Source organism: Fimicolochytrium jonesii, assembly GCF_025526975.1.
Source record: "Fimicolochytrium jonesii strain JEL569 chromosome Unknown EV422scaffold_12, whole genome shotgun sequence".
NCBI lineage: Eukaryota > Fungi > Chytridiomycota > Chytridiomycetes > Spizellomycetales > Powellomycetaceae > Fimicolochytrium > Fimicolochytrium jonesii.
In genome coordinates this window covers 271,254-288,725 of record NW_026515679.1, presented here as the reverse complement: position 1 = coordinate 288,725, position 17,472 = coordinate 271,254, and the positions used below count along the sequence as shown (strand labels likewise).

Genomic DNA, 17,472 nt, shown 5'->3' with positions numbered 1-17,472 from the left:
AAAACCCACACGCCATCCGAACAAAAGTCTACATAACTAGAATATCTCTAATACAAACGCGTTTCTAAAACAACATGTAAAAAACAAGAAAGTTGTGATGTACCCCCCGGGGGTGTCTACGAGACCTCCGGGTCAGTGACATTAACCACGCTAACCCGTTTCGTAACCGTTCCGTCCGGATTCCTGATCTGGGAGCGTTTCTCGACCTTGGTGATGCGGGTGGGCAGGGCGGTCTCGGGGTCGAGGTGGCGGGTGGTAGTAGTGGTGACCGTTTCGCCGTCCGGGTGTGTTTCGCGGTGGTGGGTGATGAGCTGCGGGGGGTGGTGTTCGTCTTCGTGTTCGTCTTCGTGTTCGTGTTCGGAGGGCGGTGGGGGGGCGTGTTCCGCGGCGGAGGTGAGTGTGGGGGATCGTCGTAAGGGGAGGGAGTGGGACCTTTGCGGGGGCACGACGGATCCGCGATGTCCTTTTTTCTCGTCGGGGGAGTCGTGCTCGGGGCGTCCTAGCCACGCGCGGCCGGCGATCTTGGCGACGCGCTGGCTGGGCCCGCTCTTGATGGGGGTGAGGATGGCGAGCGGGAAGTGGGCGCGTTGCCGGCCGTGCGTGATGTTCTGCCCGCGCGCCCACCCGTCCGCGTACTCGCGCTCGATGCCAACCAGGTCGCCGACTTGCATCGCCATCTCGTCCGGGCGGACCGGGTGGTAGGGCTGGATGCAGACGTGGGAGGTCGGCGCGGGCGGGTGGTAGGCGGAGAGGTCGGGGAGGGGTTCCTCTTCCGGGATCGGGGTGGGGGTGTAGCGCGGGCGGGAGGTGCTGCGGGTTGGGCGCGCGGGGGTGGAGGGGGAGGAGGTGGTGTGGGTTGAGCGGTAGCTGTTGCGCGGGGTTTCGGGGGGTGATGGGAGGGATTGCGAGGGGTGCGATAGGGACGCGACTCCGGCGGCTGCTGTAGCGAGCTCGGCCGTAGATGATGGGCTTGCCGCTTCAAATTCAGAAGGAGACGCGGCCTTGGCTGGTTGCACATCGCTGGCATCTGGGATTGTCTGGTCCTCGACGGCTACCGGAGTCGACTGCACATCAGCGGCTTGGTTTTCCGCAACGACAGGGGTACCTTCACCCTCAGCGATGACCGGGCTCGTCTCGCTCCCTGGCTTTGTCGACTGGTTATCAGCAACGTGTGTTTCCGACGGACTATCAGCAGTAGCCACGGCCGCTGGCGGGTCAACCGCTTTTGGGCTCCCTCGACTTTCCAAAGCGGTGGCGGCAAGCGGGACCGTTGAGGCCGCTGCAGCGAATTGCTCCGTCGAAGGCGCACGGGCTACGTGTGCCTCTTGTAGTGCTGCCTCCGCAGGAAGGTATCCCGGCTCGGCGGCCGATGCGATCTGCCCTTCCCTATGCTGATCTCCAACGGGTACAGCTCCGTCCATCGGATCCACATCCCGACCCTCCAACTCCATCGGCGACCCCCTAACACCCTCCGCCAACCCCTCCCTCTCCTCCACAGGCGTACCCACCGCCGTCGGGGGTGAACTGCCCCCCGGCGTGCTCGCTTTGACACTCACAATATCCCCGTCCCGGTCCGTCACGGTCGTCACAACCTCCTGCATCTCGCCATCCCCCTCCCCTTTATTCCATTCCACAACAACCGTCTCACCCACCAGCGCAACCTCGGCGCCCGCAATCTCAATCTGCGCACTGTGTGCCTCCAGATCTTGTATATCGCCTCCGTACTCGGTGACGGTGACGGTCTTTTTGTCGAGGACTGTGCCGGTGCGTTCGTCGACGACGGTGATGATTTCGTCCATTGTTCTGAGGGTGGCGCGGCGGGTTAGGGTGGGCGGGAGGAAGCGGGAGAGGTGGGAGCGGGTGGAGGCGCGGGAGGAGATGGAGTTTGTGCGGGGCTTGCGGTCGAGGGTGCGATCGAGCATGCGATCGAGGGTGCGGTCAAGGGTGCGGTCAAGGGTTGTTGCAGGGGATGTGGGGAAAGGGATGGTGTCTTCCGAGGCGGTGTCGTGTTCCATTGCGGCGAGGGTGACGGATGCGGCGGCGCCTTTTGCGGCCAGGTCGGTGAGGTTGCTGGGTTGAGCGAGACGGCCAATGACTTCGTTCATGTCGCGGGAGAAGGTGGTAGTTGAGACGTTGGGGTTTGAGCGGCTGAGCGGCGGGACGATGTCAACGTGCGGTGGGACGGAGGATGTTGAAACACCGGTCGTGTCGCTCAAGGATGCCGTGCGCGATGATGTGCTGACAGGAGCAACATGTCCATCATGCGAAGCCCGAGAGGCAGTTGACAACGTCGCACGAGACGAGGACGAAGTACGTCCAGCTGCAAGCACAGCGGCGGCACCAACACCAGCTGCGGCACCACCGACAGTCTTGACAGGCAACAGCTCATGTCCAGCATGGGCATCCGGAGCCAAGGGCGTCGCGCTCGAGATCGGTGACATGGGCGAGTAAGGGTACTCGGGTCCGGCGGACGAAGATGGAGACATGAGTTCCGGTCGCAGCAGCAGCGGTGCAAGGCCTGCTGAGGGTGGTCCACGGGCATTGGCATCTGGCTTGGTCGCTATCATTTCGGGTACGTTTCCGTAGGGAGTTTTTGCGCCTGCCGATCGTCGCTGGTGGTGCCTGATGGCAAAGACCGCGCCAATCAGGAGGACAATTAAGGCGATGGGGACACCGGCGACGAGGCCTATGTTGACGCCGCTGGTGTTGTTGTTGATAGTTGGGACGCCGGCGGCCGGAAGTGGAGTGTATGCTAGGAGTTGAGGGGATGAAAAAAACATTCAGTAGGGAAGAAATGGTTACGCCATCCATTTTCACCCGCCTCCAACTTTGCGAATTCGTACCTGGTCTCCCGAGCGGTCCGTCGATTGGTGTAGCGCCACCCACGGCAGCGCTGAAGGTCGCAGAGCCAGGCACAGGTGCGGCTTGCGCAGGATCCTGCAGCACACCAGGAGCGGCAGCACCTGCACCATTGCCACCACCACTCTGACCGTGAGCGCTTGCAGGCAATGCAGGTGGAGCGATAGGGTCCGCTCTGAGCGGACCAGCGCTCCCTCCAGACCCCAAGTTTGGAGTGCCAGCTGGTGGTGCTGCCCCCAGTGGTAGTCCCGAGGGTTGTGCTTTCCCAGCAGTAGCAGCATCGGCAAGGCCGTTAGAAGCGGATGGCGCCGGCACCAGTCCGGACGATGCACTCGCGGGTAAACCACCACATCCAGGGGCGCCTTGGAAACAAGGCTTGCCGTCAGCGGAGCAGCCGGGTGTGTTTGGTACGCATTGACCTGTGAGAGTGAGGAGGTGGGTTAGTCCTGGAGTTTTGGGCAGCTAAGATTACGTTGGAACGCCAGATCAAAGCGGCATGGACGCCGTTTACTCCGAATCATCAACCCTCAACCGGCAACCCGCTCCGCTCGCGACGAGGATGTCGGCTTGCGGTGAGCAGGAGCGTAGCTCGCTCGCTAAGGTGCCGTGGTGAGAGGCAGCATTGCGCCTTTGGCGCAAAGTGGCTCGCTGTCGCTCGCAAAGGCGTTCGGTGAGGGGATCTGGCTCGCTCCGCTCGGTCTCCCAGAATTTCCTTACGCTCGGTCTCCGGCGCAATCCCGCAGGGTGTCCGCCCGACCTCTCTCTTTGCTGGGATAAGCACATTCCGGTATCGAAACTTACAGAAACCGGGAGAGAGTTTGCAGTCGTGAGGCGAAGGAGCGGCCTGGACGTAGGGGGTCGAAGCCAACAGAAATAGGACTGCCGCGGCGGCGGCACCACCACCACCACCACCACCTGGTCCAGGAGTTGTCGTAGACGACCTCATACGACGGGGTATTTTGGGGGGCCGTGGCCGCTCGACAGCCACGTTCTAGAGTGAGATGAGGAAACTCAGGCTGACGGAGGTAGGCTGGGAGGCAGGGCCGGGTATGGACCTCGTTGTTGGGCGGAGGGAGTGTGTCAAGGGTGGGTGGGTTGGGGGAGTGAGCCGCACGCAGACACGCACAACACGCACAACGGTTGCAAGGCATCATGGATTGGGAGGAGTTGTTGTAGCGCCTATAGTCATAGTCTCGTCTGAATGTCAGTTACCAGTTCCTAACCAGTTGACGCACTCCACTCGGGCGTGACCAGAAATGGGTAACTCGTGGGCAGCTCACCTCCAGAATAAGACTCTTTTACAGCCAAAGTGAACCATTTGATTAACAAACCTAACCCCTTTGCCTTCGGTGAGTCGGCCCTTACCCGGCCTCCTACAATCACGAGTTACCCACTTCTGGTCAATCCCTCTCCACTCCACTCCACTTACTGTATAGTCTCATAGTCTCATCGTCTCTCTCAGAGGCCAACCCTAACGGGAACCCCCCCCCCGCCCCGCGCCTCGTCTGATGTTGGAACCCTACCCTCCTGCAGACGATCACCACAAACACAACCCCCCCCCCCCCCCCCCGCCCTCTCCGCAACTCCTACCCCAGTCCCATACTATAGGGTAAGCTACTCTCTCTCGCTGTTCCCGCAAAGCTGTCGGCTGCACCCCCCCGCACCCGGGAAACCCAGACCACAGCTTCGTTTCAAACCGCCGGACTACCCCCCCACATACTCACTCACGATCTTCCAACCTTTCCCCAACCTTCGCAGAAGTCCCAAATCCCCCTCTCCTCAAATGACCGCCACCATGACGTCTTCGGCACCCGCGCCCTTGGAGAAGACTAAGGTGCGTGTGTGCCCGCAGGGAAGGGAACCTCCCTCTGTTTTGGATTCCCGTGCTGTGCCTTGGTGTACATTTTTCGTTTCTGGCAAATTTGCGATTGTGATCTCGGCATGCGGCAAGGTCGGAAGAGAGCCCGAGCGCCGTCGATTTTTTGCGGAGGGGTTTCCGAGCGGTAGCGCTCGGAATGGCGGACGTTGGCGAGCGCAAGCGCGCCTCAGTTACTCTCGCGAGTATCGAACAGATTCACCCAACCTTGTTGCGACTCCTTGTCGCGAGCGAAGCAAGCAGGATGTCGTTCCACAAACAGACTGTGCATCGCTCGTTTCTCACAAATCACTGCTCAAAGGGAAGCCGATCGTACGGATATTAAAAATATTCTCTCCCCTTTTACATGTATACAGGTCGATGCGTTCGAAGTGGGCTGGCTCTTTGTCCAGGAGTACTACACTATTCTGAACAGAGACCCCCAACGTCTTCACTGTTTCTACAACAAGAAATCGTCTTTCTTGCACGGTCACGAGGGTGAGGCCACTGTAAAAACTTTCCATGGTCAGCAGGTAGGGTAAGAAGAAGAAGGTTGTAAAATGGGGTTCAGGTGGAGGGGAGGGGAGACCGGGTGGAGTGGGTAGCAGAGGATGGGTGGAGTGCGTAGTGGAGGGTAGGTGGAGTTGACACATTGCGCCAAAGGCGCAAATACTCCCTAATCACGGCTGTTAGCGAGCTTCAGGGAGCATCACATTGCGCCAATGGCGCAAGACACACCAACCCAACGTCCTCGTCGCGAGCGAAGCGAGGAGGGTATCGTTCAACCACCCCGCCCATCGTCCAACCGTACAACCATCCAACGACGCATCGCCTCACTTGGCGGTTTTCTTATGGGATGGCTTTTCACTAAAGTGATCTCCTCCCATCCGTTTTCTTAGGAAATCCACCGCAAAATCCTGGATATGGATTTCCAGGACGCGAAAGTGTTGGTTTCCAACGTCGACAGCCAGGCTTCCTTGAACGGAGGCATTGTCGTTCAGGTTCTCGGTGAAATGTCCAACAACAGCGGCACTTCCCATAAATTCGCCCAGACTTTCTTCCTCGCCGAGCAAGTCAACGGATACTACGTCTTGAACGACATCTTCCGCTTCTTGAAGGAGGATATCGACAACGATTATGAGGACGCCGAGGACCCCACTGGCGGCCTCGAGCTCCACGACGCGTACATCCCTGAGGAGACCCACGTTGCTCCTCAATACCACGAGCCCGCTCACGTCGAGCCCGAAGTTGTAAAGTCCCCTAGCCCCAAGAAGGTTGCGGAAAAGCCTCGCACTCCCTCTCCTTACAAGGAGCACCGCACTCGCACCCCCGATGTGCGCCCTGAATCCGTGAACAAGAACACGGCCCCTGAGGTTACCCACACCGACGCTTTCGGTCTCGGTAACTGGTCCGAGCCCGCCGCCACCGCCGAAGAGCCTGCCCCCCAGGAGGCAGCCAAGCCTGCTCCTTGGGGCACTATCGCCAAGCCCAAGGCACCTGCAGCGTCCGAGGAGGAGACAAAGAACGTGGCACAGCCCGCATCCGAGAAGCCCACCGAGGCTCAGAAGCCCGCTGCTCAGCCACAACAACAACAACAACATCAACAACAACAGCAGCAGCCCGAACAAAAGCCGGAGACCACCCAAAACAAGACCTGGGCTAGCCTCGCCGCCAAAAACGCCAACGTGTGGAGCGCGGATGCCAAACCCGCCGCAGCACCTCAGCCCGCTGCCCCAAAACCCGCTGTCGCTGTCCCTGTTTCCCAGCGCACCGCCTCCCCAAAGCCGGTCGCACTCAAGGCCCAGGCTGATGACGCCCATGCCCAGGCTGCCGCACACGACGGCTCCAACGACGCCGATCAGAAGGACGGAGGTTTCCGTGAAGTCCACGGTCGTCAGCAAAAGAGGGGTCCTCCGCCTGGACAGCAATACCCCCAACACCCGTCCCAGACAGACTCCGATGGTAGGTTCAAGGGTTTGGCAGGAAAAGTTGGTACCCGCTCTGGTGTGATATACGGACTAACTCGGCGGTAGATGACAAGGAAAAGTACTCCATTTACATCCGTGGAATCACCGAAGCCATAGACCGCAAGTCTTTGACCGACACGTTCTCGAAGATTGGAACCGTTCGTCACGTTGACGTTGTGCTCACAAAGGTAATGTTTTCTCCTTGGGGAACCAGATTCATCCCAACTCCCGACATGCTCCTGACCCTACATACATCCCAACACAGAACATCGCCTTTGTCGAATTCACTACCGTGGAAGCCGCCCGCAAAGCCATCGGCAACAGCTACACGGTCAACAACGTCGTCCTCCACGCCGAAGAGCGCCGCAAGCCCCGCCCCTTCATCAACTCCAACAACCGCGGTCCATACCCCCCACGCAACTTCCTCGACGGCGGTAACCGCGGCGGCCGCGGCGACTTCCAGCGCGGCGGCATGCAGGGAAACCGTGGCGGACGCGGCGGATACAACAACAACAGCACCATGGGCCCGCCTAAACCTGCCCCTGGATCGGGAGCCCCGAACGGGAACAAGCCTGCTAACGGCAGCAAGTAAGAAACACACACGCACGGCAAAAAATGAATAATACCCACCTGATACCAACAAACGAAAAAAAAAAACCGCAACAACTAACGTCCCCTGCTGTTCCAATTCCGTTCGCGCTTGTGCCCTCCCTGATTCCAATTTCCCCCGAACTCTGTGTCTCTTCATTTAGTTCCGAGGATGATACATAGTCTCCCACCCCCCAAGAGTTGCCTCCATGCCCTTATTCACCCGCTATTGATCCCCTTCTCCTTCATCCACTACCCCATCCGCTACTTGTATAATATTCCGTTGGGCACCTCTGGGTGCTCCCTAACACCAGCGTCTTCATTTCATTCGTTGTCCCGTTCGTTCGTTCTGTATCCCATTTTTTCCCCCTTCTCGGCCAAGCAAAGGAACAGATGATGGTCCTATCATCGTCGAATTGGTGCATATCCACACCAACCTCCTGCCTCATTAAAAAAAAAAGAAAACGCGGTTGGGCGGCCCCCCTGCTTACGCATTCCGCGCGCGCCGGCGTGCGATCCCACCCGTCAATCCGGTCAGTTGCCACTGTCAGTTTTCCCCCAAAAAAAACATACCCCAGACCGCATCAGCAACACACACCGCAGAAATAGAAAACGAAAGGCCTTTGGGGTTGGAATCTGGCACGCGGGCCGGAGGTGGGTGTGGACCGCTTCGACGGTGGCATGGTATGGCATGGGACTTATCGTTTTCGATGCTGTGTTCAAGTCAGAGCAGACACGAGACAGCAACGGATCGACAGCGTGGGCATCACGGGCGGTATCTCTCCAACTAACTTGGAGCGCACCGACCCACACACGGAGACGACAAGCTTTGGGTGTCGGAGTGAGATTCCGATACGATTTTTTTCGATGGGCGGGAAGCGCGGCGGGACGGGTGAGGGGAGTGGGCGGTTTTGGGCGGGGGAGACTTGGTAGGTTTGGCTTTGGTGCGTTGGTGCGGGGGGATGGGACCAGAGAGGGGATGCTGCTGCGGAGGGTTGCGATGGAGAGTGGGGGTGGGCCTGAGGGGTGTTTGGATGGATTGCGGATGTGGTGGACGAGATGCGGAGGGGAGATCCTGGCCATCCTCACCCGGCCAGAATACCCGCAAACCAGCCCTTCACACCCTTCATTTTTCCACTTGTTGCTGCAGGGTAGACCGCATCGCCAAGGAGCTGCGCTGCCAGCGCGAATGGAGCGACAAATGGGCGTGTCTAGTCGATCCACGGCTGTACAACGATCGTGAGCCGGCTACGCGGGAGGTTCTGAAGACCGTATGTATCTCACATCCCCACTTCCGTTTCCCCATTTTCTTGGATGTCTCACACTCCTGTGTCTCTCCCCCTTAGGCCTCGGAACATAGCCAATACAACGTGATCCGCGCCCCCGGCGGCGGCGCAACCAACACCCTCGCGCCGACCCCGCACGGCCGCTCATCCACCTTCGCCCATCTCCGCCGCGACATCGATGCGCCCAGCACCGACGAAACGGCGTATAAGATCACAGGGGACCGGTCGCATTTCCTCAGCGCCGCGCGGCGGACGGCCGAGTCGACAGCGCCGACGGCGCGGAAGGGTGCGCCACAACGACCACCACAACGACCGCCGCCGCCGGGGCGGACGACGCCGGGCGCGGGTGGCGGGGGGAGTCGCTACGTTTGTCATACGCAGTTTCGCCCGAACTACATGTACGAGTCTCCGCACGCGCATCCGCGGGCCCATCCCCAACCGAAATGTCAGCAGCAGCACCATCCGTCGTTGCAGGTGCATGGCCGCGGTGCAGCAGCACCGTCGTATTCCACGGGCCCACCGACACATCCGCAACACCACCCGCACACAACCCTTTGCAAAACCAACCGCGGCACCCTCCCCCTCCCCCTGCACCGCCCGACGGCAGCCGCAGCAGAGCCCGTGCGCGTCCCCGCGACCGTGTACGCGTTTCCGCCGACGACGAGCATGGAGGTGGGGTGGGCGTGGACGGGCGGCGGGACGGGCGGGACGGATGGCGCGGGGAAGAAGGCGGAGCGGCGGGAGGTGGCGAGCGGGGGTGGGTTGGAGGTGTACGGGTCCACCAGTGCGGATTTCGTGGGGGAGGTAGGTATCTGATGCTTCTTTTCTGGTGCGGGGGCTCCGAGGGGGGGGGGGTGACTTTTGGCTTTTGCAAACGAGTTGTGGGTTCTCACGGCCCCTTTTTTCTGGCATCTCGCCCTCTCGGCTTACATCTCCCTTTTCGTTTTCTCCATCGCGTCCCCGTTCTAGGGCCTGAAGCGACTCGCAGCGGCACACGGCGCGGCATGAGAAGCGAGTAAGCCGCCCCCACATTGGGGCGTGGCATGGGAAACCCGGACTATCTCATACGGACAGAGATCGTGATCGACACATCATACACCCGACATCCCACAGAAACGAGGCGCTAGACACGAGACCATTGGATTAGGATACTACGGTGCATATGACATGGAAAGTAGGACGAATGTTCTGATCAGATCACAACGCTGGAATCCACCTTGCGCTGCTTTCATGTTGGGAGTCCCGCGGAGAGGCGGGCGTGCAGAGACCGCCCGATGCGGTTGGTCCGTTCTTGCGAGCGGGGGGTTTTCCTCGATCTTGGTGTATAGAAGATGCGTTGGAGATGATACACGTCGCGAGCTTTGTAAATCTAAATGTAACGGGTCTCGGCGAGAAATGTCCCGCCCTCTATCGGCCGTGTCTCCGGGCATTCGACAGACAGCGAGATGCAACAACAGACCCTATTGGAATGAACCGATGAAAGAGAAACAATCGCGATACCTCAACGCAAAACAGACCACATACAAAAAGACCAGCCACAAGGGATGAGAGCGGAAGGAGAAGCGTGGGGCGACTACAGAGAGCTACGAACTAATGAAGGGCTACATCCCGCCCCCCATCCCCATCTCCCACCCCATCCATCTCAATCCCATCCAAAACCTCGTATGAATGGTTTCCCGGAACCCGGCTTTTTTTCTCTGATATTTGCATATTGCTAACACATGCCTAGCATGTGAAGACTCAAGACTAACAAGCAAACGAACGACCCCTCGTAGGACTCTCCCCCTGTCTTGTGTATGATCTTGCCGTCGGACTTTCAGTTGTCGAGTGGTATGTCTAGACGGTGGGTGTGCGGTCGAAGGCTGTGCCCGGCAGTGAATAATGGTGAACGTTCATCAACACCAAGGGAAAAAAATTCAGCTTCTCAGCAAAAACCTACCCCGCTTCTCATCCCTCTCCCCCTCGACCCTCTCCCTCCCGCCCAACACCTGCCTCCCACCCGGTCCCGCCTGTGCTGCCTCCCCCGCATTCGCAGCGGTCGCGGTGATAACAACCTCGCCCTCGATAGCGCGCATGTGCTCGACCCAGACATCGTGCGGCACGCTCGCCTGCAGGACCGGGTCCCACTCGTTGACGAGACGCAGGTCGGCGAGCCCGTGGGCGGGATGCGCGGGCGTGATGTGGAGCGGGTGTTCGGGGAAGGAGGAGTAGATCGTGCGGTAAGGGGCGAGGAGGAGGGGGCGGCGGGGAAGAAGCGGGGTTGGGCGGATGTGCATTTTGGGCCCCGTTTGCGATCGGTTTAGGTTGTTGATGTAGGATTGCGGGTGATCTATAGGTGAAACACAGCAAAGCGGTGAGCATATGATCTTCAACATGACCGACGATGGGGGTGTCGATGACAACGATCTCGCGCCGTCCGTATGCTTGGCGAGACATCTCATGTGCGCCCCGTCGAGCCAAAGATCCACGGCGGTCAACACGGGCGCACCCAGAAAAACACAGCAGCATGATCGTGTTTTCCTCTTCATCATATCCTGCCGCGTATGGCCTCTGCGATAGCCCTGGCAGCTGCTTGGGGACAGTCTCCCCTTCTGCACGGCACCACCGCCATGATCTGACCGCCCTGACCCTTCCCTCCGGCAACGTCACCAAACCAAAAAACGTGTCCACAGAATTCATCTTCACCTCACCTCAAATTGGTGCTACAACAAAAATCCAAGGTATGTTCAGGTTCGGATGTGTGGATAAACTATACACTACAAGCGCTGCTGTGCTGTGCGTTATTCGTCCGTATGTGACGATCCGCTATTCTGTGGGATGGTGTTTCGCTGGTTCTCTCTTCAAGGCAGATACGAACTTTTTCTTTGCGTGCAATTGGGGGGTTGGCATTGGGGGGGGGGCTGATTCATATACGTCGGGGGGATATCTCGCATGAGCATCTGACCCCACCAAACACGAATGAGTGATGCCAGTTGACGCCAGGGAAGACTCAGCCCGTATCAATGTCCTCTGTCTCCCAAGGCTTCGTATCCGAACATCTATCCAACAACAGAACCGCCCATGTAATTAACTTTCCCCGCCCCGGACCGTCACACGACCCTTTCGCCCTCCGCAGCCCTCCCTCCCTTTTTCCCCTATCTGCTTTCATTTCCACTTGCCCGGTGTTTACACTCAATTCGGCTGTTCAGCACTGCGGATTCATGGACCAAAGGGCAGATACCCTGACATGGGCTTTCGCCTCACATTTATTAATGAGAAGTCCTGCGAGGAAACTTTGGCCTCATCCCAAACACATTGTTATGTTTATTGATCGAATGACAGCTGAAATCGACAGCGCGCGCCTGCGCCACGTCCGTTTGGGGTTCGTGTCACATGCGGCATATCGGACCTGGGAAGCGACTGGAATCTCCCACCGACTTGAGCAAACCCGCAAAAGAAGAGGCGGAAGTGGTGAATCAGAGCTAAACCCAACCCACATCACAGAAATAGCGCTTTTCATAAGGAAACGGGTATATAAATGTACAATTAACAAAAAGCCGCGGACAATTCACGCGCCTGGAATATGGGAGCCGGTGGGCGATACAAGGTTTGAGGGAGGGGGAATAGATAAGAGGATAGCGATAGAGGTAGAGCGTTACCCTAGTAAGCTAGTGGGATCGCGCAACTTGGCGAGGGTTAAAGCTCAGGCGTCTTGGCGTGTTGCGGACGTTGCGGGTTACGAGGTTTGGCGGCTCAAACCTCAAGTGGTGGACAGGATCCGGCGCGTGTCTTTTACATAGAATGAGGTTTTCGAACAACTAGTATCTTCCTTGCTTGCGGTGTTGCAAAAGCAAGAGCATCTCATGATGCCTCGACCGAAAACGGTAACTTCGGCACGGTAACCGTCAGCGTCGAATCTCTCACGGCCGCATTGATCCTCGCCAGGTTCGCATCACCGGGCATCTTGACCCTAGTCCCCATCTGCGCATCAGTGCCTCCAAACCCAATCTCCCTCGACTCGTCAAAGACGTACACCTGGAAGCTGTCCGTGGTGAGCGTGCCGACGGGGATGGAGGCTACGAGCACGTAGGTCGTTTCGACTTCCTTGATGATTGTGTAGGCGGGTGGGAGCAGCGACCAGGAGGTTTGCGGCGCTTCCGTTTGTTGGTAGACGGGGGTGGGGTCGAAGGAGGTCATTGTGTGCGCGCCGAGGGCTGCTGGTGGGGCTGAGTGGGAATGTGAGGGATGTGGGGATCGCGAGCGGCTCCCTCGGCGGCGGGAGGGGGATGGAGGGCGGAGGAGGGTTGTGGCTGAACTTGGAGATGTGTGGGATTCGTCGCGGCGCGATGAGGAGGAGTGATAGGAACGGATGGAGGATGAAGCGCTTGCGATGGAGGAGGCGAGTGAGAGGAGGGATGGACGTTGGCGCAGGCGTTGGCGTGAGTTTCCTGATGGGGATGTCGGGGTGATGTCGCTGTCTGCGTTTTCTGTTATTGTTGGGCTGATCGGGCATGTTTCAGCAAAGATCGGTTCGGGAGCGAGTATGTCGCACGGGCTCAGTGTGGCTCGGGATCGTCTGCGTTCTCCCACTGCAAACGAGCTTCGTCGGGGGGCGAGAGCAGCAGCGCCAACGTCCAGAGTGTTTCCTTCGCTGATAGCGCCACAACAGGAAGAGGAGGAAGGAGCCGCGCGCAACGATGCTGGCCCTTCGCTTCCAGCTCGATTCCGTCTCCTGAAATCCGTATCGAAGCCTGCAAAGCTCAAGAACGATCGCTGGGTCCGAATAGACCGGTTCTCCACCTCTGCTGCTGGGGAGATGCTATTGAAACTGGGCTCGTCACCTTCTGACGTTGGTGATTCGACGGTTATCCCTGTTGCGATGGAGTGCGCGTCGCTTATAGTCTCGACGGTCATCTCCCCAGCGTCGTCGTAGTAGACGATGGTCTCGCCGTCCTCCAACACCTCCAGCCCCCGTACATAAGTATCGAGTTCTCCCTTTTGTTGCAGCGCACGGATACGAGCTTCCATCTCGTCGTTGTCGTCCTCATCTCCTCGACCACCGCGTCCAGCGCGCGGAGTCGTCTTGTTGTTGCGTCGGACGAAGCGACGCAGTTGACGTCTGACAATATCCAGCATGACTGCGTGCGTGCGTTGTTCGGTTTTAGCTTGTATTTCAGTATTGTATTTCAGTGATGCGTCCGTGGGAATGCAAGATGCGTGCTCCGAAACTATATAACACTTGTAAGCAAGATAGGTCGACCTATTTCCGAGCACGGTCTTGGAGGCTCCGGCCGGGTTTGGGTCGGGCGATGGGGGGAACAAAGGGATTGTCCACCTTGGCAATTAGTAATGCGGAGGTGACTCTGGTGACTCTTGACGCGCAAGACGGAACCTAAGTACGGATAAGCTTGTTTGTAAACCTGCGATGGACAAGGGGGGGTGGACGCCGTTTAGCAGTCCCTTGTTATCACCTGTTTGCGGTTGTTGTTTGTTGGTTGTTGTGAGGGGCAAGCGATTTTCCCTTCTGCGGACTGCTCTTTTGTTCCTTTTTTCGAAGGGAGTTATGCCTCGGGAATGCATTCCATTGAAAAGCAACCATGGATTTTACCGTTCATGTCGGCGTACTACACGGTAGGATGGCCGTAATGGTGGCCGTAATGCGGGGGGGGGGGGGGGGGGCATGACACCATTCCCAGACTGACTGCATGGGGGAGACATGGGGGGAGACTGCGCGTTTGTTTGTTGTTGTTGTTGGTTGGCAATGGAAAATTCATCAGGGAGGACCCATGTGCCCCCGATCGATTCATTCGCATAATCAGTGATTTCGGCATGATGTCACTCTCGGCCGTCTCGAGGCTGTGCTATAGAGAACTTCCATATTTCGGGGTTTCGGGGTTCCACACTGCACAGTGGGGCCTCCCGGAGCACCCCCCAGCCCCTAATTTGTCATGGATCCACAAAAGTGAGCGAAACGGTGGGGTAGACGTTAGAACGAGCATCCTGCGGGCGTCACCACGCGTCGTCAGAAAATATTTTGGAATGGAGGCATAGCGTGCATGTGCATTTCTTTTCTCGCCTCTTTCGCTTGTGGCTGAATCTATTTGAAAAACGTTTTGCGGATCTTGCGAAACGGCCATCACCCATAAAAAAGGGCTGCCCTAATGAGCGCAACGCCTCGCCGATGCGAACGATGTACTGCATGTACTGTACTACGTGTACTGTATAGATGGACTGCGCATCGTCATCTTCAAAATTCACCCCAAAGGGTTCATACAAATTCGGCTTCATTTGTGCTCTTCTTGCACATCTGAGAGCAGCGCCGCACGAACAACCTTTCTCACCACCTGGATCTTGTGCAAATGCATTTCGCCCGCACACGTCGAACCCTTTAAAAAAGGTGGATATTTGAAATCAACCGTCATTCCGCTTTGGGAGCTCGATTCCATCCCGATGCAGCAGGGACCAGATATCACCATACGATACATTTGCGTTTGAGACCGTACATTCAGTGGCAATGCTTTGTCTGCATCCATCTCCGGATGTCGGATATGTTCGTCGAGGAGGTTGGATGTTTTGCTTGATAAACGAATTGTTGTCCAAGTCATGCTCATCCAGCCTTGGTGTTCCGGCCAGCTAGTGGCGAGCACTGTCGTCGATGCGTGCATACAGTACGTCGGGGAGCCCGCAAAATCTTTGTGCCGCGAAAGTCATTGCCCGCGGCGTCCTGGAGGGGATGCTGGAGTAGCGCGCCTACACATAGCGACGCCCGGTGCGAGTCCGCTCATGTCTTCGCAGCAACTGAACGGATACCCTTTCCATTTCGTGAGTTCATAACCACATATGAGCACACCTACGCGCTCTTCGGCAAAGCAGCTTATCCCGGGTGTTCTTTTGGCTTCTTCGCGCATCAACCGAAATTTTCGCTGGGCCTTGTGCTATTAGGCACATATCCTCAACATGGGATAACATCCCGCAGCCCTCGCTTCCGTGTCAAGAAGAACATGGGCGCAGGTCTGCTCTGGTGAGGTAGGTTTCTTGGACGACAGCGGGTACCGATTGCAGCTCAGCGATCTTCCGTGTGGAACGTTAGCATTTTTGGCTCATGTGGAAGCATTGCTGGAACGAAACCATGAGCATCTTGGCTCTTGACGTGCGTCGTGTTGCCAGCAGCAAGCCCCCTCGGGATTCTCCCGGATGGCTGAAGCGCAGGTAGTCGACACCCCATGATAGAGGCCGACGACGAGCACTGTCGCCATTCACCCGCCGCCGCCCTTATACGGGGTTCTCTCATGAAAAAATTAGAGTGTTGTATTTTTCATCCGCATACTCTCGAAGAGAGTTGGAAATGGTACGAATAATCATTGAGAACCCGTTCAGGTTGCGGTTGACCCATTCAAGCTGTGCGGCGGACAGCAACATGTGCTGTACCCGGAGAGGATGAGGAGAAGCTCTGAGGGAAAGGCGAGTCCCACGATGTCCTTTTGACACCGAGTGACCCCAAAACGACGCCTTGTGCGTTACATAGTGCCCACGCATGAAACCTTTGAAGAAGCGAAAGTACAGAACGAAAAATATCGCAAGATATCCCGCTCATTCAAACTTCTCAAACGGGAGCACCACAAAGGGAAGAGGGGATGTAGCTCAGAAATTGTTCACCCTGATAAATCAGCATCGTATTCGACCGAGATTATGGACGACTAAGCTGTCCCTATCATGGGTTTCATCACTGCTAACTGTCCCTGACTTGTCCTGACGGACGAGTGATGGTACTTACTTTCTTTCGGTGACGGTGAGCAATGGGTCTTGAGGCGAAGGATGGCCGTGGTCGTTGAGATGCGTGGGGACAACAACGCTGCGTGGAACTGATCAAGTATGATCGGTTGGGCCATGGAGGGTTGTTGCAACACATTTCTCAGACCGAAGCGAGCACCTTGCTGTCGCGGCAGTGTAGCGGCAGTGTAGAAGACTGATGCGGTATCGAGCAGTCCTGCCTGGGAAACCTGAACAATCGAAACGAGAAAACGATAAGCAAAAGTCCGTCAACACCAATCGCCTTCCTTCGCAGCCCAACCATATCCCGTTCTCGCCCCATCGTATAGTGTCAGAAACGAAGTAATAAGGTAGCTCAGGTTTTTACTATCATCCAGACTTCCCCAGGAAACCCGGGGGGCCCGTACAACCAAATGCCTTGGATCATCCTTCAAAGAGGGGGAGCGGGGAGCTATCGACGGGGAAGGGGTGGGGAGACTTACCATTTTCAAGAGGCGGAGCGGGTGAAGTGGTGGGTGGGGATGCGCTAGCGATATGGGGAATGTGATTGTGCCATGGTCGGCGGGGTCGTTCACAGGAAGCTGAGCGGATTCGACTTGGATTTGGAGTTGAAGGGAAGACGAGAGAGCGGGCTCTGTTTTATACTCCGGTGGCCCTGGCGAAAAAAATGTGCGGAACGCATCTGAAAGGTCACGTGCTTGGGAATGTCTAAGCCATGTGGCTTAGATCGTCAAGGGTATAAAATGGTTGTCGAGGAAGGGCAGCAACGGTATCTGCCAAACACAGAGAGCCAAACACAGGAGCATTATGGATCAGGCAACACAGCACGCCCGCTCTCCTATCGCATCAGCTCGCACATTCCTCTCCTTCACTCAGTCAATCCGCCACTGAGCACATCTTCGCTCACGAATGACCGACTGACTGACCGAAACCTGTGCGGGCTTCGCCGCTGCGTGAGAGCGTCAACCGTATATGAGACATATGTGAAACCACATCCGCAATCGCTAAAGATGAGACTCTTAGCTGGCACCAGTCAGATTACTCATGCAGTGAAGATAACCCTAATGCAGGCCTTCAATATACGCAAGAGGGCTCTGAATCGATTGTGCGGATTGTGGTTGAAGAAGAAATGTGTATTCGGTCGATTATGGTTGTTCGTATCCTCGTT

At 57.3% G+C, this 17,472-nt stretch overlaps 4 protein-coding genes across 4 annotated transcripts; 1 reads left to right on the top strand and 3 right to left on the bottom strand.

Moving 5' to 3' along the window:
- Nucleotides 1–116: 116 nt before the first annotated feature.
- EV422DRAFT_567607 (uncharacterized protein) lies at nt 117–3,805 on the bottom strand (the record flags this gene model as incomplete). Its single annotated transcript, XM_053072557.1, has 3 exons — nt 117–2,752; nt 2,844–3,278; nt 3,661–3,805. 3 exons carry the CDS (start codon nt 3,803–3,805, stop codon nt 117–119), a joined length of 3,216 nt encoding a protein of 1,071 aa, XP_052925402.1.
- A 668-nt stretch (nt 3,806–4,473) lies between these two features.
- EV422DRAFT_529866 (uncharacterized protein) lies at nt 4,474–7,707 on the top strand. The gene is made up of 5 exons (XM_053070353.1): nt 4,474–4,693; nt 5,092–5,247; nt 5,614–6,676; nt 6,748–6,869; nt 6,947–7,707. The coding sequence occupies exons 1-5, from the start codon at nt 4,643–4,645 to the stop codon at nt 7,271–7,273; spliced, it is 1,719 nt and encodes a 572-aa protein (XP_052925401.1). The 5' UTR covers nt 4,474–4,642; the 3' UTR covers nt 7,274–7,707.
- Nucleotides 7,708–10,264: 2,557 nt separating this feature from the next.
- EV422DRAFT_60371 (uncharacterized protein) lies at nt 10,265–11,314 on the bottom strand. Its single transcript, XM_053073748.1, has 2 exons — nt 10,495–11,314; nt 10,265–10,417 (listed from the first exon to the last, which is right to left on the bottom strand). The coding sequence occupies exon 1, from the start codon at nt 11,232–11,234 to the stop codon at nt 10,503–10,505; it is 732 nt and encodes a 243-aa protein (XP_052925400.1). The 5' UTR covers nt 11,235–11,314; the 3' UTR covers nt 10,265–10,417; nt 10,495–10,502.
- A 717-nt stretch (nt 11,315–12,031) lies between these two features.
- On the bottom strand, nt 12,032–14,102 carry EV422DRAFT_529853 (uncharacterized protein). The gene has a single exon (XM_053070352.1). It carries the CDS (start codon nt 13,668–13,670, stop codon nt 12,396–12,398), a length of 1,275 nt encoding a protein of 424 aa, XP_052925399.1. The 5' UTR covers nt 13,671–14,102; the 3' UTR covers nt 12,032–12,395.
- Between the last annotated feature and the right edge of the window lie 3,370 nt (nt 14,103–17,472).